The sequence below is a fragment of the Bos mutus genome, chromosome 13 (assembly GCF_027580195.1).
Source record: "Bos mutus isolate GX-2022 chromosome 13, NWIPB_WYAK_1.1, whole genome shotgun sequence".
Classification (NCBI taxonomy): Eukaryota; Metazoa; Chordata; class Mammalia; order Artiodactyla; family Bovidae; genus Bos; species Bos mutus.
Window position 1 is genome coordinate 10,614,138 of NC_091629.1, and position 26,584 is coordinate 10,640,721.

At 39.1% G+C, this 26,584-nt stretch overlaps 1 protein-coding gene across 3 annotated transcripts in view; it reads right to left on the reverse strand.

The window, feature by feature from the left end:
* Positions 1 to 584: 584 nt before the first annotated feature.
* Positions 585 to 26,584, reverse strand: part of NEBL (nebulette) — a 173,884-nt gene continuing 147,884 nt past the window's right edge. For all 3 annotated transcript variants that reach the window (XM_070380985.1, XM_070380984.1, XM_070380983.1), the window contains 2 exons: positions 7,878 to 7,984; positions 585 to 5,940 (listed from right to left, as the gene is read on the reverse strand). In XM_070380985.1, coding sequence (XP_070237086.1) covers positions 5,764 to 5,940; positions 7,878 to 7,984 — 284 coding nt within the window. In that variant the 3' untranslated portion in view covers positions 585 to 5,763. The remainder of the gene's footprint in view (positions 5,941 to 7,877; positions 7,985 to 26,584) is intronic.

Here is a 26,584-nt window from a genome sequence, read left to right on the forward strand (position 1 = left end):
TTTATAATTAGGAGAATTTAGGCACCATCAAAGAACTGTTACAAAATAACACAATAAAGCTAAGACCCTAGTCTCAGTAGTTTTACATGAGGGCAAAAAAAGGAACAAACTTTTTCCAACTATGGGAAAATTAGGGGGAAAAGCAATTATCCTCTATGATACATGAGCCATTCTGAGTTGGGAAATCAGAGCATCTCCCTGTTTCATGTACCCAGTTTGAGCATTTTCTACTCTTTGCTGCAAGCTGTTTCTTTCATCTTTCAAACACAAGAAAATTAAAGTCGTACTATTGAGGACATATGAGGAAGTCAGCCTTGGAAGCAGTGAACTACAATGATGAATTACTGCAGCACTTTGATATAAAATCAGAAAGAGACTCAGCTTGAAAAAGCATACTATTTTCATTTAAAGCTAAGTTTATGTGTAGGAGGAAGACACATTCTAAACAGCTCACCAAGGTAAGTGGTCTGAGGCCAGCACAGACCTTTGAGGCGATTTGACGTGAGTTGTCACGATAAACCCACACCCAGGGAATTATCAATGAGCACTGCTCTAAGAAACCAAGGTGAGAACTGACAAGTGGAACCATTTTGTTACATCCTGCATTTATTTAAGCCAACCGAATGTGTAGAGATAGGAAATTAAAGCGTTATAATGTTTTACAAATACAGAAAGAAGACACAGAATAATAATACCCTGGAGAGAGTGCATCTGAGAACGAGGCTTCATCACAGGAGAACACTTGCAGGGACCACTTGGGAGCCATGGCCGATGCATCCATCTGTCATTCTTGTTCTGACATCGTTCAAATGGTTTCAGTAGATAAGTCAGCAATCTGCTCTTACACGAATAATACTAATGATCATGGTAGCCTTGAAGGGTTTGTGAGTAACTGTCTGTACATACACGATGCTCGGCTGAACATGTTATTTCAGTGCTGCTGTACATTATGCGGGGGAAATAACAGCATATTACACAATTACTGTGACATCCACTGAAATGTGAACTGGTTTGCATAGGTTAGTCCTTTGGGCAGCACGATGTTGCTCTAGTCCACCAAGGCTTAAAGATTCACAGTGTAGAGGAAAAAATATGAATTAAAGCATTTCTACTAAAATATATTTTAATAGCTGGTGTTAACAATTTGCATAACAAAAGCCAAATTATATTAATAACGTATCATTCTGTAAGCTCCTTCATTTTACAACATGAAGTGTTTTCTATAAAACTGTAGGCTCTCAAAGTTAGTACAATCTTGCAAATTAATCAACAACCACAATTCTACATATTTTGAAGCAAACAGAAACCAATCTGCACAAGGATTCAAGTTCATGTTTTAATCACAGGTCAAAGAGCGAAGATTCCACACCCTGCCTGTAATACACTTGGTGCTGCTTATAAATGCTCAGCCATTCATTGCATGAACACTAAAGAAGGGAACTATGATGTAGTTTTCTCTTTTCCTTTAAAGTAAATCGTTCTTAACAGCAACTGGATTACGAAGAAGTGTATACTATGCAAATTGAATACCATATATCAAACACAAAAAGCATATGAAATTCCCATGAAGATATTGAAGTAACAAGGACCACGAGGGCGTAGATTTGCCCCAGGGGTCCTTCCAGGCTTGCGGATCCAGTAGTCTATGCCTCAGGGAATGATGGCCACAGAAGCAGCATACAATGTCTTGATTTTCTTGAATCAGTGATAGTGGACAATTGTCTGGAAAGAACCTTTAATGGGCGTGGAATACTTCAACAAGAGACTTCATATTGGCATTGTACACTTGGTTTACAGAGCTTCTTTTTAACGAAAGCTTTCTCACCTCCATGTCAAGTTACCCCAAACAACCATGCTCTAGCCACTTTCAGATTATCAGAAGCAAACAGCTAAGGTATAATGGATTTATGAAGTGAAGTTCATCTGGTGTAATGAATTCAGCCTCATAACATAATTCTTCTAACTTACAACAGGTATTTTAAATCTCAAACCTAAAGTTTACATTTATGCATCTCAACTATATATAAATCCACAAAGAAACTTTCAGAAACAGACAAAAGAAGTCAGTATTTTCTAAAGTTCTAAACCTCTAGAGGTAAAATACAATCAGTTATCACCTTTCCTAACTGTCAGGAGCATCTCACTTCTCCACCATAAAAATACCAATGATCATATAATAAAATATTACTATAGAATAGGCAGAAGCTTGCTTGCTTGCTTGGTTTTCTTTCCAAGACCATAATGAATAAACAAGGGTAATCAAAAAGGCACCGATATTTTTTATTTCTATATAATTATAATTTTGGTATAAACTATATTCACTTTATATAGAGGGTGTTATTAAAGGATCACACACAATTTCTTTAATCTTTTCATTAAAAAACACTCCACTGGAGATGGGCAAACCTGAAGAAAAGATGCGCCTCTTAAGCTTCCACTGTGTGTTTAGGGAAATCTTCCTCCCAAATCCCAGACTGTTGTCGAGCTCAACACAGACAAGATAAGGAAAGAAAGACTGCAGCGAGACTGGCAAAAGCGTGTGTTCGCCATCCTCAAGTAATGAACCTGGCGGCAAGAGGGGGGCCGGTCTAATCGCATCCACATTCATAAAAGGTGCTCCTGGGCACTGTGCTTGCAAATTCCTGTGTGGTCTCTGAGGTGGGGGAAGCCTGAGAAGATGCAGGGACAGTGTGGAGATCTGACAACCGGATAATTATTTCCAAGTGGGCTACACTGTGGCTGTGTAAACAGTAAGAAGGAGACGTGGAGACGTGCCTTGTCACAGGGTAGACATAGAAAGCTTTCCCAGAGAACAAGAATTAGTAAAACGCTCACTACAAAAGCTTACACCACAAGCGGTATATTCGGTTGCTATGCTCTGCTCAAGAGAGAGATGATCCATGTAAGTTCTGTTTTCGGAACCTTTTAAAAGCGTATCAAACTGCCCTTGTGCTTTTATCAGGTTTGAGAACACATCACAATTAGAAATTTAGGTGCATGCTCTCTGTGCTTGGGCATTTACAGCCCTCTTTTAAAAGACTTGTTTTTTTAAAACCCTTCTTGAGCTGTCACATTATGTAGGATATAACTGTTGCCAAATTGAAAACAAGAGGGGCGGCATGTGGAAAGGGGAAAAGGTGTTCGAGAATGCAGTCTTGAAAATGATGCTGTAAAAATAGCACTTTGGTTTTATACATATATTGTTTTCTGTATTTCTGCTGAGATGCTTAATATCCTGACAGGCTTTAATAACAGTGACAACACCATCAAATTATAGCATTAGCAACGTGTGCAACTTGTCCCTCGGTCTTTATTATAAAATAACTGCCCTCTAGTTAAATTCTGATCAGTTCTTAATTCCTAAAGGCTGGAAGCAGAAGTATCTTGCTATGCAAACATTATGTGAAGCTTAAAATTTGGGGAAAATTACTCCCCAAATAAGTATTGACTTTTACATTCAGTGAATCTGATTTTAAAATAAGTGGAAGAGAAAAACAATGAAACATCAAGCTGTTACTTTATGACTACTTCCCCATTATAATCATCATTTGAAATTGGTTTCCTCTGAGCTTCCTATAAATGTGCTTATCAAAAAGTGTACCCCACATTTAGTCTGCAGATTTAATCAACAACTACTCTCTTATAATCACAAAAAGTAGTCTGTCTGGGTGAATAATAAATATTTATTTAATGGTATAATAAAACTAAGCAAGCTTGTTGCCCTCGGTTTTAATGCAAAGGAATTTTTGCAAGAATATTCCAAGTTCTGCTTGTTTTAGTAGGTTTGTGTATAAGACACCAAAACCAGTATGGGGTTTAATCAATTGAATTGCAACTGATCATTTCAATAACAGAAAATTAGGCAAGCTGATTATGTGGTGATCTGTAAAACCCCCTCAAATAACCTCTAGTTATTTGCCTGAATTTTTCTCTTCTCAGTTTTACATCAGTGTCATATAGTATGTTGCTTGAGTGTAATAAAGCTTATCTAATTACTCTTTTAGCCTGATAAAAATGAGACTACAGATTTCAAAACTATGTGCTTACTTTTCAAAGGTGTAAATGAATTAATATTTGCCTTTGGACTAATAAACATTTCAAGAAAAGATGTTTTACAGCTTATTTTGTTAATTTCTTTGAATATATCATTAAAGCAGATATCCCCAAGGCCCATATATTTGATACATGTTTATAATTACATTTTGCTTTTTCAGTTTCATCACAGCTGTAGAGTCAGACCCTACATGACTGCTACCCTGTTGCAAGTCTCTCTAATGGCACAATCAGAAAAACCCAGAGTTGCTGATGGGCATGAATCTCTCCAGTGATCTTGATTGTGGACTCCAGGTAAAAACTTCGTGATGTGATGGTCATGCCTGTGAATCCAGCAAGAGCCTGCAAAGTCACTCAGTTGAAAATTAAAATGTGACAACAATTTCTTTTTTAATGAACAACTTGTCAAATCTCTGGTGACATCCCCCTCTCACTTCCAAATGTGATTTAGAAAATAAAATCCAGAAAGTGGGAAGGAAGTCTTTTCATTAAGCAATTTCAGTAGCTAGATTTCCATCCCAGAATCTGAATAGTGTTTTCCCAAATAAGAAACCAGATCACCTGTCTCTCTGTGTGTGCAGCTGGCAATCTTTTGTTGATTGGTTTCTCCCAGCACACTTCATATTCCAGCTTTGTCACTGGCTTCTAGGAAGTTTTCTTAACTTTTAAGTCAACAGTGGCATTAAGTTAATGGAAGCTGTTCAATAAATGCCTAAATCACTTATTTGCTAGCGTATACATCTATGTTCTAAGGTGTAAATCCCTCAAAACTAGAGTGCAATGCGGCAGGAGAATCTCAAGCAACTTCTCAAGTTATGCTTGTCTGCTGAGCTGGCATCTAGAGGGTAGGGCTTTTAGGTATCGGCCACACTTTTTGTTTGAATAACAGGAACAGGGCAGTGCAGCTGCCTATGTTACAGAAGCTTGAACCTACATGACATGCAACAGGGTAAAGGCTATTAGTATTAGGGAAATAACATAGATGACCTTAAATTTTGCCCTTTGCAGAGCAGCTGTGAAGTTATTTGGTCCTGACATTCTATGGAGCCAAGCATGTCCTTAGGTTCATAGAATGTAAATGGAGAATAGCATATGCTTCAGTACAAATGAGAAATAAACAGACCCAAGTCGGCCCAAGGAACAAGGAAATTTCTTTGTTCATTGAAAGTTTCTAGATCCCTAAGGCCACCAGTCAATATAATTTTAACAGAACTGTCATTCTTCCACTGCTTACATTTATTATATTTAGGCAGTTTTCACTTGAATTGGAAATTGCCTTGTGACTCGAAAGCTAAAATGGTTTTTAAATTATCAGCTGTGTTATTGAATTAAGAGGACTGGCTTCTGGTGATTCCAAAGTGACAGCTAAGAAGTTTCATATATTTGTGACATTTAAGGGACAATCCACATCTCTATTAAAGTTTACAAAAATATGTTTTCCCAGAAGGGTTCAATAGCCAATCAAAGGAAACCATTACCACAACAAGCAGCACCAGGTCTCCAGACTTAATTATTTGTTTATACCAATTACCAAATATGCTGCTGTTTTTCAGCCCAGAAGTCATTCCTTCTTCCTGCATGTCTAATTGTCAAAGGAAGGATAGATTATTGTAAAATAACTGCCAAGTTGTCTTAAAAGTATCTTCTATCTTTTAAAAAGATTGGGTTTAGTATACATTAGAACAAAGCTCAAAGGGCAGGGAGAAATGATTAATTAACAAACTCAATGTAATTCGCTGGAAGCATTCCGGTTTTTCCAGTTCTCTGCACCGTGCCGTACATCCAGCCGTCGTCAATGGGCTGCACATTGACGATGTAGTCCCCATCTCTGAAGGAGACTTCATCTTCATCCTGGGCACTGTAATCGTACATGGCTCTGTAGGTCCTCTGAGAAAGGAAAGATGGGGTCACACAATGGACACCAAGACAGTCAAGGCTACAAATGCCAACCACGACAAACCAGCCCACACATAAAGGAACTACCAAGAACCTTTCCAAGCACATCTATTTCTGGAGCCTACTGTCTGTCCTGATTGTGTTCATTTCAAGCTTACTAGTCTGGCAAAAGGGGTAATATTGTGGACCAGAGCAAGCCACTAAATACAACAGCTAGCTGTCAAAAGTAAGCGTTGAGCACTTGGAACCCCGCTCCGTGTTATGTGACAGCCTGGATGGAGGGCGGACAGTTTGGGGGGTATGTATGGCTGAATCCTTCCGCTGTTCACTGGAAACTATCACAACATTGTTTGTTAATTGGCTATACCCCAATACAAAATAAAAATCTTTTTTTAAAAAGTAAGCTTTGAAGCAGTAAAGCCACTCCCCCAGCTTCAGATAAGCCCAGAGTCCTTAGATTATGTAGATTCTCCCCTAGTCCACATTCTTCAGAGAACAAAGTCCACCATAGTGGCAGACAGGCCCAAGTCACTGCCAAGTCATTACAACCATTGGTCCCCTGGCAGAGGTGATGAACTTTACTTAAAAATTTTGTTTCTATTTTAAAATACTTAAAAAAAATAAAAAGAAAAAAAATCCATAATATACTCAATAGGATTTTGTATCACATAATAGGAGACATTTAGCATATAAATGTCATGAATATTGAGGTACATATAATTAAATCCTTGTTATAATTAGTTGAGTTTTACTATATTTCTTTTCTTTTGAGGCCAAGGATTTAGCTAATAATATCAGACAACCTCAAAATCAAGTGCATTAGTAGACTGAGGAAATTGGCTGAGATGCAAGAATTTTAGAGTGATTAAAGATTCCTTGCTGCTGCTGCTGCTGCCGCTAAGGCACTTCAGTCGTGTCCGACTCTGTGCGACCCCATAGACGGCAGCCCACCAGGCTCCACCGTCCCTGGGATTCTCCAGGCAAGAACACTGGAGTGGGTTGCCATTTCCTTCTCCAATGCATGAAAGTGAAAAGTGAAAGGGAATTCGCTCAGTCGTGTCCGACTCTTAGCGACCCCATGGACTGCAGCCCACCAGGCTTCTCCGTCCATGGGACTTTCCAGGCAAGAGTACTGGAGTAGGGTGCCACTGCCTTCTCCGAAAGATTCCTTACCACTCGTTAAAGGAAATAAGTCATAGACATGTGATGTATATAGCACAGGGAAATAGTTCAATAATATTATAATAATTCTGTATGGTACACAATCTATAAGAATACCAAATCACTATGTTGTATACCTGAAACTAATATAATATTAAAGTCAACTATACTTTTACAAATATATTTTAAAAATGTATCTTACAAGCTGTTTAGAAGGGCCACCTATTTCTAAGGGCACAGACAAAGGCCAAGAGACTGTGTCAGAAGCTTGAGAAGCCATTTCATCAGAAGATGCCAAACTGGACTGACTGGTCTGGAAGTCTGCTTCCAAGTCTTCCATTCAGTGAATGAGTCAGCACTCCAAGATTTCCAAGAGGAGAACTCAAAGACATATGTTGACCGTGTCGTTTAGGTTTCCATGGCCATTTTGATTAACTCTTTAACATGACCAAATATTTGTGCTTTTTTATTGAATGAAGACCATGGTTGACTATTTCCAATCATGAGGTAACAATGAGGACAGAATACCGGTAGAGTCTTACTATGTTTCATTATTTACATGTTTTCACATCATGCTTTCCCTTCTCAATGGTTTACCTCTATCCTCTACTTCCTTAGAAGAAGCTATACAAATGGCAACACATCATCATTTACATTTTATGTAAAAAATGAACCCTATTCAATCCAACTGTACTCCACGTGCTTTTATATTCTGGAGATAAACTATGAAGACCAGGGAAGGAGGAGCACTTCAAACGGGCACTTACTAGATTTGGTGAATGCTGCATTGACCTCACAGATGACAGGCTGGTCTGGTGCATGTACGCATACCCTTGAGAATGGCTTTGCTGGTAGGCTCCAGGAAGAACAGGCGCTGGACATTAAAGAGACACACACACACACACACACAAACACAGATTCCTTAAAATGAGCCTCAGAGGACCCATCCCAAGCCCTCAAGTAACCCCATGCTCAGCTAGACAATTCTGGAACAAAACGCCATTTTCAGTGTCATGTGAAATTTGAGCAGTGATGTTATAAGTGATCTCTACCATACTATAAATTTCAGTCATTAAGGGCATATATATAGGTAATCAGTGTAACATGCAATCAAATATATGTTAGAAATGTTTGTAATGCTCTATTGCAGATGCTATATATTAAAACAACACAAATAACAAAAATTCCCATAATCTCTTAAAAAAATCATGTTTTCACTTGGCTATACGATCCCTGTAGGCATTTTCCAAAATAAAAATAAATTTAAAAAAAAATAAGAAATTTAAAGGAATTTATAGCAAAGACTTACTGTATAGCATAGGGAACTATACTCAATACTTTATAATAACCTAGAAAGGAAAAGAAATCTGAAAAAGAATAGATTTACATGTATATGTATAACTGAATCACTGTGATGTAAATCTGAAACTAACACAACATTGTAAACCAGCTATATGTCAACTAAAAAAAAAAAAGAAATTTAAAGGAATTTAATTGGATTTTCAAACCAGTGACAGGATATACGTGTTTTCACAAAATATTGAATACTTAACAATAGATGCTTTCAGTATTTTGAAACACACTACTGAATGTTACCTTTACAAAGACGGTAAACATGACATATGTTCAGAAACAAATGTTTGTTAAGCAGCTAATAATAAGTCTGTACACTTTAAAGAAATTTTTATTTAGAATATATGGATCATATATACGAATCATATAAGAATCATTTTATTTTGGCTATAAGTCAGTTGAATAATGTTACAAAACCTTAGAACCAAACCAGTTAAAGAATTTCATAAACATTAAACTTCTACATTAAAAAAGAGTATTCACTTAGTCTGTGCTAGTCTCACACTAATTAATGACATTCAAAAGACATAGTTTCTGTTTTGAAGAAATCAGAATTCTAGAGAAACTAATACAGAAGCTAGATAAAACCCCACAAAAATCAGTAGTGTGTATCTGTAACCAGAATCAGGGGCTATACATGAAGGTATGTATTTTAGTAGGCATTCCCTTCATCATAGTAAAACTTGTATGATACAAGTCCTATAAAAACCCACAATAGATTGTCCTGTTTGTTCAATCGGGTTGAGTATATAAACTAATTATAATGGTTGATTTACTCAGGACATTATAATAAAAGAATAAAGCAGACGTAATTCTTGGGTATTATGAATAATTACTATTTTATAAGTGGCACACTCATTCTAATGATATATGAGAACATAAAACTTTAAAGAAGTTTAATCATCAGAAAGTTACAAATCATTAATGTATTCTCCATATCATAGTGATATTAGGTTAAATGGAGATTTTTAAAGTAGTTCTTGAACTAATGAATATTATAATGTTGTAATTGTGTTTATTTAATGTCTTTCTAGAGAAAGCACTTAACTTGGATTGCAGTATATTTTAAAGTTATCAAACATCAAATACTTCAGAAAACAGTACTTTTTAATATTATCAACTCAATTTAAATGTTTAATGTTAATAGATGTCAAGGATGTTGTCAAAATTCACTCATGAAGAAAAAATAATTTCCATAAATGTCTAGACCTAATTAATTAGCTGAGTAAAAAAGCTTTTCCTTGTGTTGGAAGCAGAAAGCACTGACCACTCATTTATTTTCTCCCTTGACTATCAGCAAATATTTAAAAGACTCCATGTGTGCAAAGAGCTTACTACCCTTCTGTCACTTGGTAAGCCTGCATGGATGTGAACAATTTTCACTGTCCACTACATTCAAAGCATGCAGGCATTAGAGAAGTGACAAAACCAGTTGTCTTCCTATAGCTGTGATGGTCTTGGACACTTATCCTTTGCCCAATTAAAGAAATGGCTCAGGATACTTAACGCATTTCCTTAAATACATATTAATCAGTGACTCCAACTGCATCTGAAGGCTAGCACTTCTGGACTGGGTTTCTATCCATTTAAACAAGTCATTTCTTTATTATTATCTTGATCTATATGTAAATCAGATCAGATCAGATCAGTTGCTCAGTCGTGTCTGACTCTTTGCGACCCCATGAATTGCAGCACGCCAGGCCTCCCTGTCCATCACCAACTCCCAGAGTTCACTGAGACTCACATCCATCGAGTCAGTGATGCCATCCAGCCATCTCATCCTCTGTCATCCCCTTCTCCTCTTGCCCCCAATCCCTCCCAGCAGATTAAATAAGTAACCCTTTAAAATTAATTAAAATTAAAAATTAAACTCTCAATCCTTTATCACACTATTTAACTATGATCTTTAAATTTTGATGTACAGAGTCAAGCACAATCATCTTAAAATATTTTGGGAAAAAAAATCAAGAAAGGACAATGATGAAAAAAATTCTTAAATATGCTATCTCATAGGCTGTAACATATTTAAATTTGCACAGGTTTAGCACCCATCAGTAATGACAACTCAAGAAATATTGTTTAAAAATATTCTCTAGATTCAGAACCATAATTTGAAAAGATACATGTATTCCAATGTTCACTGCAGCACTATATACAACAGCCAAGATATGGGAGCCACCTAAATGCCGATCAACAGAGGAATGGACAAAGAAGATGTGGCACATATATACAGTGGAATATTACTCAGCCATAAAAATGGAACTGTGCCATTTTCAGAGGTGTAGACGGATTTAGAGACTGTCATAAAGAGTGATGTTAAGTCATAAAGAGAAAAACAAATATCATATATTAACACACATATGAGGAATTTAGAAAAGTGGTACAGATGGATTTATTTACAAAACAGAAATAGAGTCACAGATGTAGAAAACAAGCTTATGGTTACCAAAGGCAAAAGGAGAGAAGACTAAATTAGGTGATTGGGATTAACATATACACACTATCATATATAAAATTGATAATAAAGACCTACTGTGTAGATCAGGGAACTCTGCTCAATATTCTTTAATAACCTATATGAGAAAAGGTCTAAAATCTGAAAAATAATGAATATATGTATAACTGATTTACTTTGTTGTACCCCTAAAACTAACACAACATTGTAAATCAATTATACTCCAATAATAATTGTTTTTAAAAGTGTTCTCTAATTTTGGCATTTAAAAATGAAGTAAATTTGCTTCTGCTGCTGCTAAGTCACTTCTGTCGTGTCCAACTCTGTGTGACCCCATAGACGGCAGCCCACCAGGCTCCCCCGTCCCTGGGATTCTCCAGGCAAGAACACTGGAGTGGGTTGCCATTTCCTTCTCCAGTGCATGAAAGTGAAACGTGAAAGTGAAGTCGCTCAGTCGTATCCCACTCTTAGAGACCCCATGGACTGCAGCCTACCAGGCTCCTCCGTCCATGGGATTTTCCAGGCAAGAGTACTGGAGTGGAGTGACATTGCCTTCTCTAGATGTAAATTTATGCCTACTCAATTATTCAAATCTTACCTCCAAAAGGAATCTGTAGCTACTGTGAAATACAGAGGGAGAAGAAAGTATTTATCCTAAACATGCATGGGTTGGAAAGAACAGAAGAGTTTAGAATGAGAAATCTCAGAGTAAATACAAGCTATCTTGTCCTTATGGTCTCTCCTCACACCTTTATTGATTATTTTCATCTCCCTCTCTGGCTATATTATTTAACACAAGTCCTTTTGGGGTTATCAAACTTGTTATCTACCTTATACTTGGTACAATAAAAGATTTTTTTTGGCCTTTGAGTACGGAATGAAGCAGGGCAAAGACTAATAGAGTTTTGCCAAGAAAATGCACTGGTCATAGCAAACACCCTCTTCCAACAACACAAGAGAAGACTCTACACATGGACATCACCAGATGGTCAACACCGAATCAAATTGATTATGTTCTTTGCAGCCAAAGATGGAGAAGCTCTATACAGTCAACAAAAACAAGACCAGGAGCTGATTGTGGCTCAGATCATGAACTTCTTATTGCCAAATTCAGACTTAAATTGAAGAAAGTAGGGAAAACCACTAGACCATTCAGGTATGACCTAAATCAAATCTCTTATGATTATACAGTGGAAGTGAGAAATAGATTTAAGGGCCTAGATCTGATAGACAGAGTGCCTGATGAACTACGGAATGAGGTTTGTGACACTGTACAGGAGACAGGGATCAAGACCATCCCCATGGAAAAGAAATCCAAAAGCAAAATGGCTGTCTGGGGAGGCCTTACAAATAGCTATGGAAAGAAGAGAAGCAAAAAGCAAAGGAGAAAAGGAAAGATATAAGCATTTGAATGCAGAGTTCCAAAGAATAGCAAGAAGAGATAAGAAAGCCTTCTTCAGCGATCAATGCAAAGAAATAGAGGAAAATAATAGAATGGGAGAGACTAGAGATCTCTTCAAGAAGATTAGAGATACCAAGGGTACATTTCATGCAAAGATGGGCTCCATAAAGGACAGAAATGGTATCGACCTAACAGAAGCAGAGATATTAAGAAGAGGTGGCATGAATACACAGAAGAACTGTACAAAAAAGATTTTCACAACCCAGATAATCACGATGGTGTGATCACTGACACAGAGCCAGACATTCTGGAATGTGAAGTCAAGTGGGCCTTAGAAAGCATCACTATGAACAAAGCTAGTGGAGGTGATGGAATTCCAGTTGAGCTATTTCAAATCCTGGAAGATGATGCTGTGAAAGTGCTGCATTCAATATGCCAGCAAATTTGGAAAATTGAGCAGTGGCCACAGGACTGGAAAAGGTCAGTTTTCATTCCAATCCCAAAGAAAGGCAATGCCAAAGAATGCTCAAACTACTGCACAATTGCACTCATCTCACACGCTAGTAAAGTAATGCTCAAAATTCTCCAAGCCAGGCTTCAGCAATACATGAACCGTGAACTTTCTGATGTTCAAGCTGGTTTTAGAAAAGGCAGAGGAACCAGAGATCAAATTGCCAACAACCGCTGGATCATGGAAAAAGCAAGAGAGTTCCAGAAAAACATCTATTTCTGCTTTATTGACTATGCCAAAGCCCTAGACTGTGCAGATCACAATAAACTGTGGAGAATTCTTCAAGAGATGGGAATACCAGACCACCTGACCTGCCTCTTGAGAAATCTGTATGCAGGTCAGGAAGCAACAGTTAGAACTGGACATGGAACTACAGACGGGTTCCAAATAGGAAAAGGAGTACGTCAAGGCTGTATATTGTCACCCTGCTGATATGCAGAGTACATCATGAGAAATGCTGGACTGGAAGAAGCACAAGCTGGAATCAAGATTGCCAGGAGAAATATCAATAACCCCAGATATGCAGATGACACCACCCTTATGGCAGAAAGTGAAAAGGAACTCAAAAGCCTCTTGATGAAAGTGAAAGTGGAGAGTGAAAAAGTTGGCTTAAAGCTCAACATTCAGAAAACGAAGATCATGGCATCCGGTCCCATCACTTCATGGGAAATAGATGGGGAAACAGTGGAAACAGTGTCAGACTTTATTTTATTGGGCTCCAAAATCACTGCAGATGGTGACTGCAGCCATGAAATTAAAAGACGCTTACTCCTTGGAAGGAAAGTTATGACCAACCTAGACAGCATATTCAAAAGCAGAGACATTATTTTGCCAACAAAGGTCCATCTAGTCAAGCCTATGGTTTTTCCTGTGGTCATGTATGGATGTGAGAGTTGGACTGTGAAGAAGGCTGAGCGCCGAAGAATTGATGCTTTTGAACTGTGGTGTTGGAGAAGACTCTTGAGAGTCCCTTGGACTGCAAGGAGATCCAACCAGTCCATTCTGAAGGAGATCAGCCCCGGGATTTCTTTGGAAGGAATGATGCTAAAGCTGAAACTCCAGTACTTTGGCTACCTCATGTGAAGAGTTGACTCATTGGAAAAGACTCTGATGCTGGGAGGGATTGGGATGGCAGGAGGAGAAGGGGACGATAGAGGATGAGATGGCTGAATGGCATCACTGACTGGATGGACGTGAGTCTGAGTGAACTCTGGGAGTTGGTGATGGACAGGGAGGCCTGGCGTGCTGCGATTCATGGGGTCGCAAAGAGTCAGACACGACTGAGCGACTGAACTGAACTGATTAGGACTATAAAAATATAACTGAGAGCTCAGAAGAATCAACTTACTAAAAGCAAATGCCTATTTAAAAGAAGGCACAAATGTTTTTTATTGTTTTGCTACATGAATGTTTTTTTATGAAACATAGGTGGAATAAGCAAAAGGAAATTTCAAGCAATAGCTCTGGAAATTGGGTTTATTCCTTAATAAAATTTGAGTAAAAGATGAGTATGAGATATTGTTCATGAAAATATGGAATTCAATCAGTTTTGCAAAAGCAAGATATTAGGCTAATTTTGCAATGAAGCAGAATTTCTTAAGAAAGAGAAGAACACGCAGTGCCTCCCTTACTGCACTAGTGGTCAGTCCCCACGCACGCTGATACAGATGATGGTAAAGGGTGATGGCCTTCCATCCCCAGAGTCTTCAGGTTAAGCTGTTTCTATTTCAAAACAATAAAGGCCAAAAAACAATAGCTTTCATGATACTAAGGCAACCACAAAACACGAAAGTGTGACTCAACTTCCATTTCACATTGATAAACCAGAGATTGACCAGAGATCTGGAAGCTGACTAAAGCTCTGCAGATTTGGGGCTCTATTTGAATGTCCTGTAATATTTATAAGGGTTTCCCAGGTGGCACTAGTGGTAAAGAATATGCCTGCCAATCAAGAGACATAAGAGTGATCGGGAGGGTCCCCTAAGGAGGGCATGACCATCCACTCCAGTACTCTTGCCTGGGAAATTCCATGAACAGAGGAGACTATGTCCAGAGAACTGTCCAGAGAACTATGAACAGAGAACTATGGTCCATGGGGTTGCAAAGAGTCAGACAAGACTGAAGCAACTTACCATGAATGCATGCATAGTATTTATAAAACCGAAATCTCTCTTCTAGTGCCCAATAAATTCTTCCATAAACAGCCAACACTAATATTTTCTATTTAAGGTCTAGTCTTACAATGGAAGGAAAGAAAATCAAAGTAAAGAAGTAGACAGGAAGACCATAAAACAGAAGGTGAAAATGTATGAAGAAAAATCTTTAGGAGCCTTCAGAAATCTGAAACTAGAAAAATAAGGGAATGCATGCAAATACATGAAGATTAAATGAACCAAAAAAATTTAATGAAGAAAAAGTAGAATTACCTCAATTAGCAGTAGAAAAAGCACACCCAAAAATGTCCCATCTTGGGGAGGTACCCAGAGTGAGCAGCAGAAGAAAAGGAGTATCCTCCATGTGCCTGGGGCTTTATATATTGCCACATAGCACAACAGAACAACCTTCTAATACAGGTGTCACTGAATTTCCACTTTATAGAATAAAAATCCAGAGGCTGGGAGGTTAACCAGGAAGGCATCAGAATAACCATCTCTGCACAGTGACCACAATAAAAGTCTCAGGTCATTACAGACAGAGTGGAGGTTTTGACAGCCTCACAATAACTATAGAATAATAGTAGATAGCCAAATTTCAAATGCAGAACATAAAAATAAATATCATGCTGCACTGATGTCTTGGCCAGGTATAAAACCATCTGGGCTGGTTTAAAAACACCGGACTAGGTGACTTAACCAGCATCATTTCTTTCTCACAGTTCTGGAAGCTGGGAAGTCCAAAGTAAAGCATCAGCAGATTCGGTGTCTGGTGAGGATCTGCTTCCTGATTCACAGAAGGCTATCTTTTCACTGAGTCCTTTAGTGAAAGGACTAAAGCAGGAGGGGGAGAGGGTGATGGAACTGTGTGGGGTCTCTTTTGTTTTTATTATTTACTTATCTATATGGGGCGGGGAGTCTCTTTTATATAAGGGCACTAATCCCATTCACGAGAACTCCACCCTCACAAACTAATCACCTCCCAAAGGCCACATTATCATCATATAGGGGGTAAGGATTTCAATATATGAATTTGGGGGGACACAAGCATTAAGTCTATAGCTACTATAGACAACATGCACAGAGAAAATAAATTGGGGGTTTACTTAAAGGCATTTTTAAAAATCTAGAATAAGGAGAAAATCAGCCCTCAGGAATTTTCCAGTAAAGAATACAAGACGCAATGAAATCATCATATTTTCTAACCCCTGACTATAGTTTTTATCAGCTAACACATGTCAAAGAATTTGATTTGGTTTTATTTTCCCCTGGTGGCTCAGTGGTAAAGAATCTGCCTGCCAGTGTAGAAGACCTGGGTTCGATTCCTGGGTCAGGAAGATCCCCTGGAGAAGGGAATGGTAATCCTCTCCAGTGTTTTTGCCTGGGAAATTCCATGGACAGAGGAGCCTGGTGGGCTACAGTCCATGGGATTGCAAAGAGTCAGACACAACTTAATGACTAATCAACAACAACAAGGACAAAAAAGATCTCTATTTAGACAAGCACAGGAAAATTGCTAAATTGAATGAAGACATGAATTTTAAAGAGAAAGAATGCAGATGCTGTTAGTTTTGAAATAAAGATTAAACAATAAGCTTGATCCTATCTGGGGCTTCCCTGGTGGCTCAGATGGTAAAGAATCTGCCTGTAATGCTGGAGACCTGGATTTGATTCCTGGGTTGGGAAGATCCCCTGGAGGTGGGTGTGGAAACCTACTCCAGTATTTTTGCCTAAAGAATCCCATGGACAGAGGAGCCTGGCGGGCTACAGTCCATGAGGTCGCTATGGGAATAAAAGGAAGAGACAGAGAGGATTCAGTTACTTGCAGTAAGTTTCAACCCTGGCTGCATATTAAATTCACCTGGAGTATTTTAAAACCAGGCTGTTGTCCATGTCTCCCTACCACCCTGATTAATTAAATCAGAGTTTCTGGGGTGGGAGTGGGAAGGAGTGGACACTGGTGTTTTATTTTTTTAATCTTCCAGGCAATTCAAATGGGCAGCCACAATAAAGAGCAACTAAGCTACTGCCGGATTCCTTCTTCTCCACCTGAAACAAATTTACGGGCACATGGGACCCTACTTATGCTACTCCCAAATTCCCTCTCTCCCCCTGCAATGGACCAAATGTCTGTATCCCCACAAATTCATGTGTTGAATCCTAATCCCAAAATGTGGTGGTATTTGGAGATGGGGACTTTGGGGTGATTAGGTCATAAGAATGGAGCCCTCATGAATGGGATAAGTGTCCTTATTTGTGCGGGCAAATATTTAACCCAGGACTCAAGGAACAACTGGGGATTGTGGGAAGAAAGCTGAGCCAAAAGCAGCTCACTGCGGGATAACTGAGGGGCTAACATGCGACACTCCTGGTGAGGCGAGCACCACATGGCACCAATGACAGAGGGGTGGATAAAGTCCCCACTTTTGGGGTGTTGACCAGGGCAGGGCCATCTGAGAGGAAATGTAGACTTTGCAGCCAAAAAATGTCTTTCCAATAATAAAATTTCCCTTTCCTCCCCAGAGAAGACTTGTTTCCTAATTGGGTTGATACAGATAGTGTCTCCCTAATTGGGAGACACTCCCTAAAATGGGGCAAAAGTTGGGCAGGTTTGCTAGATAATCTGTGATTATCTTACATGACTGCGAGCTTTCTAACCTTAGCCCTTCTCAGCTGCGACACATAACCTCTGTGTGCTCAGCATCTACCTGGGCTTGCACCCATGACCTATTGCCATATCTTCCTTGGAACTCAGAGGGTGGAGGGGCACAGGGAATCGGCATCCTTGCCACAAGAAGCCCATGCTGCCTGCTGTGTTGTGGGTATAAAGGCCTCTTTGTTTTCTTACCAGCTGGATTTATGGAAGTGTGGCAAGACAGCCCTGCAGCCACACTGTGCTTTGGGATTGCTTGATCACTTGATTAAACAGTAGCAATCTGTGATTATATTTTCTTTTGTGTATAATTTTTTCCTGGAGGTAACAGTTAACCTCTTTTATTATTCACACTGTTCTAAGCATTTGGAATACATTTTTTAAAATTATCTTTGCAAAATCAAAAATTATCTCTCAAGCCAGTGCTACATTCCTAACAATTTCTCCTCCATGTCATCTTTAATTTTCTAGTTGTATGTGAATTTTATTACCATAAGGTAATTTAAATCTCTTTTAGGAAAATGCGGTACACATGAAGATGTTTAAGCACCTAGATGTGAGCCTCTGTGAAACCTAACAGGGGAAAGATGGAACATAGGAATACAAAATATAAATACAATAAATTTGAATAATATAAATGAAATGCTTACAACTAGGGGGCCTAACTCAGCTTGCGACTTTCTCAGGTTTTGCACTGATGGTTCTGCTTCCCAGGAGCCCTCTTGGTCTCGGGTTAATTGGGCACGGTTGGTCCCCCTCCTTAAACCATGCGGGGCCCTGTGCCTCATGTGTTACGCACACAAACTGGTGGAATCGTCACCACTTTACAGATAGTAAATGCCCACTTTACAGACAGGAAGTCCAAAGGTTAGCAAGATTCAGTAACTTGGTCAGAAATATCAGAGCCACATAGGAGCTAGTACTTAAATGCTAACAATCTGACTCCAGAAACTAAACTCTGGGCTGTACCACATCAACATGATCATGGGCAAAATGACAAGGTAGCAAAAGAGGAATCTACAAATATGCATTATGAATTCAGAAATGTGGAAGAGCTCTATGGTGTGGAGAGGAGCTTCTAGACGTGGAGAGGGCATGACCTTAAGTCAGAACAGTCAGCATCAACCACATACCCCCACCAGTGGGGCAGACGGGAGCGAGAGGGAAGGGAAGAAAACAGAACGAGGTCTAATGGGGAGAAGCACAAGGCCGCTTCGTATGATCTCAGAGGCAACTCCAGTTGCCACTGACTTTTTGTGGTAAACGTAGGGTACAAACTCCACAAGAAGTTCCCATGTCTGTGGTTGATGAGGTGTGCCTGAACATCCCTGGAACAAATTACAGTGAGAATAATTCATTCAGTTTTGGAAAAGCAAGCTGAAATCACAGACAGCAGCATCACTTCTGAAGCAACAGCTTTGAGATATCTCTAAGGGTCATTCTGGCCTCTGATTAGTCTCTGGGGTGTGCATCTGAATGTGTGTTTAATCTTCTTCCTGTGGCCAGTACTATCCTACATTACCCAGGGTGACTGTCATTCAGTCACCTTACCCCGTTTGAATAATTTCAAGTTTATGTTCAAGTCACATTTCTTAATATGACTTGAACTACTTTTCCAGTAAGCAGGAAAGACCCCATCATGATGCCACCTAACAATTTTCAAAACCATCCTGTAGAAACAGCCTGAAAAATGTGACTGCCTCAAGTCATCATCAGCATAGTGACAAATTGATTCCCACAGACATATCAAGAATCTAGCCGAAAATACAATTAAGCCCAGGAGACTACCTAAACATTTTCTTCCCTAAACTTAAATGACAGACTTAAATGTTGCTTCAATCAAATATGTTGGCTAGTTAAATATTCCTAACTACCTGTTCACCACAAAAGGAAAAATATATATGAATTATGTACTTTTTAGAGCCATACATACATACATTTGGCCATTTTATTTATATATTTGGCTTAGATGTCTCAAGTAAGAACTGAAATATTGTTTTGGGACTCTACAATTCCTAAATGTTGAAAAAGACACAAAATTAGTTATATGTTAAACTATCTTCCAGCTAAACGTAATTAGTCTCAAAAAACCAGAAAAGCAATACATTTTGATTTCAAAGCTAACTGTTTTTTCACTGGAAAACTTCAGTCTGTGAATGACTGAAATGACAGAACTGAGCTGTGACATAATGTGGTTTGAATAGAAGTAGAATGCTTTGGATTAAAGAATATCTGCTATTTTGCTTCAGAATAATCTAGCCAACTCATTCCTACATTTACATTTGAATTTCAACTTGCATAGTTTTCTTCTCACATGTATTTCTAAATTTCAGCTATCAAAGCCAGAATAATCTCCCCAACTATAACCATAACCCAAACCACAAATACAAGCAGGTCTGTCACTGATGGGAAAGGAAATAATTTCTGCCCCAGATTAGAGAGTCTTTAATAATATTCTCAAGGCACAAAATCCACATTGCACGTATCTCTATCTACAGCCACATGCACACAGTCCTCCAAAATAAGACCAAAAAAAAAAAAATGAAGGCATGCATATTGTGGATACGTATGTGGTTTCCTGACAAGAACTATACAATTTGGGGCAGTTATCTCATAAGATGAAAGCAAAAAAGAACTTAAGGACAGCAGGTAGATGGGGACACTGTTTCCATTTAGGTAAGCCATACCACCGAGACTAGCTATTGCACACAAATTATGCCATGACTGAAAAGCCATCTCACAGCAAATCCCAATTTTCCTCAGTGACCGCTACTGCTGATATTGTGTAAATCTACCTTACATAACAAGATTCATCATTATTCAAGTACAATGAAAGAAAATCTCATTACACTATTGAAGAAGCAATTCTGTAAATACTTATTGGATCAATATATGTAATATATTCTTAAAACTGAACTATGCATTTAGTTTATTCTAGCACCAATAAGATACTCTCAAGGAGCATCATCCATCCACGAGGACTTCCTGAATAGTTCCACATTAGGCTGCCTTAGTAACAAGCCACACTAAGTATCACATCTAGACACGTCTCAGTATTGATTACATTTGTGAACAAGCAGGCGTGTTTTTCGACCAGTGGAAGAGCATCTATGAAACTGACGCAATGCGCCTCTGATGTGGTTTGAAGACAGGGAGATGTGGAAAACTGGGTGTCAAGAGCCCAAGAGCCCAGGCTCTACATCCAAGGTGAGTGGTGGGGGCCAGAGAAATAGACAGGTATGAAAAGTCCCAGTCAGGTAGGAAGGTGAATAAAGGGTCACTGTGATCAAGGCGTACATTTATAAGCACACTGAGACAGGCTCTAGGAAAGTGCCTGACAGAACAGTAAATAAATTCAGAGTACAAAGGTCAGGTATATGGTGTAAGATAAAGATCAAGAACCAGAATGTCGGAGAAATGCAGCATAAACCGAGTGTTTAGGAGGAGGGCAGAGATCAGACAATAAGAAATAGGAAATCTGGTCACAAGAGAAGCAGCATATAACAAGGGGCCTGGATGGCAGGAGCCAATGAGAAAAATGAAGGCCAGAAACTCGATTCATCGCCCAGCTGTATCAGCCTGTGGACATTTTAAGTAGTTCCTGTAGAGTCACGATCCAACCCCTATGACCTACTAGCTTGGGGCTTGGGGCGGGAGGATGTGGGCACCTGGATGAAATAGGAAGTTGGGGGAGAACAAGGAAATTTGTGACTACAAAGATAAGATTACAACTTGATTGTTTTATGTGTAAGACAGAAATGTAAATATATATGTACACTCAATCTGTTATCCAACTTGGACCTCAATTTTGATCTATATAAAAACCAAAACTACCACTTCCCATCTTCATTGCTAATGTTTAACAATACTTAATAATAGATAATAACAAAATACTAAACAGAAAGCAAGAAAGCAAGAATGCCCAGTCTCTCCTATACGTGTAGCCATTTACGATTTATAAAGCTCTTTCAAAGCTTACTCATTTGACACAGATGCTATAGCCACATTTATATCCTTGATGATCAAACCTTCTCTTTTTCCCAATCAACTTAGCTTCACAGGAAATATATTTTTAAAGTTTTATTGTTTGCTACTTCAAGTGTCAGATGGTTCTCCTTCATACACATATGGAATCCTTTGATTTAATTTTGGCAAATCAATGAAAGACACATGTGTATCTTGGAACAAGTGTTATTCATTAGTATTTGATCCTTTCCCCAACTTCACACTCAGAAAAGGAAACTTATGACGTTTCTTTCATTCCAAGTCTATTGATACTAGGAATATGAGTCTCTCTAAGGAATTCAAATTCAGTCAGAGCCCTGAACCTTTTTCTTGGGGGAGCAACAGAACTAAAGAAGAGTTTCTAACAATCTACATTGTGTGCTTTTTTCCCAGGCTAGATCTACTGACTAAATGGCTAAATATAATTATGTAATGTTCTACTAACTGGATTTTATATTATAAAGGAATCATTTGTTTTCCTATAGATTCGTTTCACCATAGAAATTCAGTATTTCAATCAACTCCTTAAACCTTTCTAAACTTAAAGTGAAAGTGAAAGTGTTAGTTGCTCAGTCATGTCCAACTGTTTGTGACCCCATGGACCGTAGCCCACCAGGCCCTTTGTGACCCCATGGACTGTAGCCTGCCAGGTTTCTCTGTCCATAGAATTCTCCAGGCAAGTGGGTAACTATTCCCTCCTCCAGGGATCTTCCCAACCCAACGATCAAACACTGGTCTCCCATACTCAGGCAGATTCTTTACCATCTGAGCCACCAAAGAAGCCCTAAACTTAAATGAAGATATTAAACCATCACTTTTTTGACAGATTCTAGCAGACATCTCAAAACCGGATGGGAAACAACACTCAAATACACAGAAGGGAAATAATATGACTGGGATTCTCTTATTGAATGTACTTTATTTACAGAAGTCAGGCTGGGAAGGATTGCATTTTTTTTCAGGGGATTAAGGGTTGTCAATCAGTAATCACAAAACTGAATTAGTGGCAAAAATAGAAATACTGGAAAGCTTATTTTAAATGAAGGCAAAGAGTTTAAAATCCAGAGTGTATTTTCTTGTAGGCTGTTCTGGTTATCTAATTTTAAAAATGCTCATCACTGAAAATCAATAACATGAACTTGGGACAGAAAACCATCTATAAATCATAAGACAGAACTCTTCAGTGGGAAAAGAGAATCAACAGAAAAATTAATGTGACTACTGGGCAAAGTATTGTGACTTTATGGACACTATTCATATTAAAAGATATTTAGAAACACTGCTGATTGGATACATACCCATCCCTTTCAAAATACACTAGCAGTTTATTATTGTGCCTGCGTTTAACATTTCTATTCCCCGTTTCATAGTAAATTGAGCTCTCCGTGATGTCTATTGTCTTTTAGGAACTTAAGGCAGGTCCTAGTGGTCTTCACTGAGCCTAGGAAAGCGATGACTTGTTCAAGCTCTTCACCGGAGCGAGCGCTCCTGGTCCTGTGCCGGGCACCGGAAGGAAAGCCACATGGGCCATTCAATTCTCTGACTCCATGTATTTCACGATTGAACAAGAAGCTAGAGTACACCGAGAGAGGAGCCATTAAAGGCATGGATTTCAGAATTCTGATGGGCACTTCTACTCTACTGAGTCCCTGCTGAGAACAGACGTCCTCAATAAACAAAACACTGAGAGAAAAGTATTTATCTGAGAATGGAAGTGTTAATGTAGGAATAATTTACTGATGTCTTGGTTTTGAAAGGTCATTAGCTGACTCAGGTATTGTAATAAACATAGGTCTCAATGTTACATTCTGGTAATACATTCTACACGACTTCTTTTTAAAAAATTATAACCAGGATTATTATTGCACTGCTACATTCAAGTCAAATTAACTTTAATTAACACTAATAAAGACTAATGCCAAGTTTTAGAGATTTAACACATGCAGCAAAGCTGTTTCTTTAAATTTCAGATCAAATTTAAGTAGAATATATTTTTTTATTCTACAATATACATGAGTGTCTAATATGAGGTCTACATTGCACCTACAGTTTACAGTACTGTATTACACACTTTAAAATATTTTACAAGGGTAGTTCTCATGTTAAGTGTTCTTATCACAGACACAAATGTATACACCAAAGAACACAAGGAAATTTTTAGAGGTGGTATACATGTTCATCACCTTAATGTAGTGACCGTATCACAGGCATATGTGCATGTCTGAACTCATCAGCATTTATAGATTATATAGGTGCAAAATTTATATGTCAAGTATGCCTCAATATGGAGAAGGCAATGGCAACCCAATCCAGAACTCTTGCCTGGAAAATCCCATGGACAGAAGAACCTGGTGGGCTGCAGTCCATGGGGTGGCTAAGAGTCGGACACGACTGAGCGACTTCCTTTTCACTTTTCACTTTCATGCATTGGAGAAGGAAATGGCAACCCACTCCAGTGTTCTTGCCTGGAGAATCCCAGGGATGGGGGAGCCTGGTGGGCTGTCGTCTATGGGGTCACAAAGAGTCGGACACGACTGAAGCGACTTAGCAGCAGCAGCAGAGCTTAAAAAGAATTATAGAGAAAAATAAAGCAAAGCAAAGGGAGAGTTATGAGTGTGTGGGGGTTGAGAGATTTCAAGGTAGAGTGATCAAGGAAACCCTTTCTGATTTGTTGTTGCTGTTGTTCAGTCACTAAGTCATGTCCAACTCTGCGACCTCATGGACTGCAGCATGCCAGGATTTCCTGCCCTTCACTATCTCCTGGAGTTTGCTCAGACTCATGTCCATTGAGTTGGTGATACCATCCAACTATCTCATCCTCTGTCTCCCCCTTCTCCTTTCTGATTCGTTGACATTTAATCAAAGACCTGAAGGAAGTGAGCAAACCACAGAAATATCTGGGATAGACTGCTCCAGACAAAGGCATCAGAGATTACAAAGGCCCACATGAGAGAACACCTAACATCCATAGCCCAGAGGTCTGTGTGGCTGGAGCAGGTAGTCCAGGAGATGAACAGGGGGCAAGACCAAGGGCCAGACCATATGACACTTTGTAGACTGGATCTCGTTTTTTTACCGAGTGTGATTGAAGCCATTATATTATTTTGAACAAAGATGTAATGAGATTAAGTGCAAGTTTTTAAAGGTCACTGGCAGCCAAGTGGTGGCCAGCTCGAAAAAGTAAGAATGGAATTATAAAGACCAGGAGCCAATATCTGCACTCTCTAGGAGACAGAATGGTGATTCTCTTGGGCTGCAGTGGACATGGTGAGACGTGGCTGGATGAGACATAAACACATTCTGAGGACAGAGCTGACAGGCTTATAGATGGATCAGATGTGAAGTGTGAGAGGAAGAAAGGTAGTGGGGGGCGCCATGGTTTTTGCCTCAGTACTGAGGTGAAGTACTGTGTCATCAGCTGAGCTGGTGAACAAAGGCAAGAGCAGATGTTTGTTTGTTTTGTGGGGAAGATAGGAAATAAGATTTTGGTTCTAGACATAAGACTTAAGATGCCTAGTAAATATCCAGCTGTTGACTATTTCGTCTGGAGTCTGGGAGTCTTAGAGTAGGAAGGAAGGTGCTTAGGTTTTGGTGTTTCTGCTCTTCTACACAAATGACAAATGTCAACAGTAAGAGTACTTGTGATATTTGAAATAAAAATCCACCAGGCTGTCTCTACACCATTAATCCCTCCAGAAGACTGATAAGACCTTGTGGTCATTTGATGCCCAAAGAGTCAAGACTCTTGGTAAAATCTAGATTATTCAAAGCAAAATGGATGCTTAAGTGGATTAAACTTCCAAGGCAGACTCAGTGGCTTACCAGGCTAGGTAACTGGTCCTCTAAACAGCCTCTACGTCTCCTGCACAGTGAAGTCCAAGGAAACATGCAAAGAAACCGTATTCAATTATATTCAGCAGAACTCTGCCTCTGAAGAGACAGTGGCTCAGCAGCACCCAGTCTCTGGCTCTGGCTCATCCCTTAGATGCACAGCCCCCGGGCTTAACGTATGCCAAATACATTAAGTTTCCAATGTGCTATATTCTCTCTCACATGCTACATTCTCTGCCTAAAACACTTCTTTCCCATCAGTCAGCCTGGCTGATTCTAATTCTCCATCACAATGCCTTCCTGAGCACAAAGGGTTCGTGCATGTGGTTCACCCACCAAAAAGCAAGTTCACGGATGACCATAACTTTATCTTTTATATTTGTGTTTCCAGAATCTCACAAATATGGGAGATACTGGATAAATGTTTGGTTAATGGACAAATGGAATTATGGGTGTTTAACCAGGGCCGCTGGCTATCTAGTTGGTGCACTGCCCTCTTGGCACGTCTACAGACCATATCCTGAGAATTCCAGAAGGTATTGAAGCATCTCTTGCAACATAACCTCTTTTGAGGACATATTATATGGAATGGAATGCTATAAAGCACAGCCTAGCTGGGACTGTCCCAGAATTCTGAAACTTGTTTTCCATCACTTAAGGCAGGACGAGGATTCTGGTCCAATAAGCTCCTTCCAGAGCAAAATGGAAAAGTTCACAAGGCTGAGACATTGAGGAGGTCGGCTTTGAAAAGTGCATCTGCTTTTCCTCCCCATCACACTCCCATCCCCTTTATGCTCCAGAGGAAAATAGAAACACATAAAATGCCTGAAGCAAAACTGAACTAGAAGAGTAAACACGGGGTGAGACGGCAAACACATAAAAATATAAGTAATACAAAACACTGTGAATTAAAAGAAACCAAAGAGATACAAAGCAGTACCAGAAGGCAAATACATGTTGCCGGCAAGTGACCTACAGACAAACACACAGATCAAAGAAAACCTTGCAGTGAAATAAGCAGAAATCATCAGGATTATTCCCACTCAAGGAAATGTGTGTCAAATGAAATAAGTTAACCTAATCTAGTACCACAGGGCAATAAAGATAATTT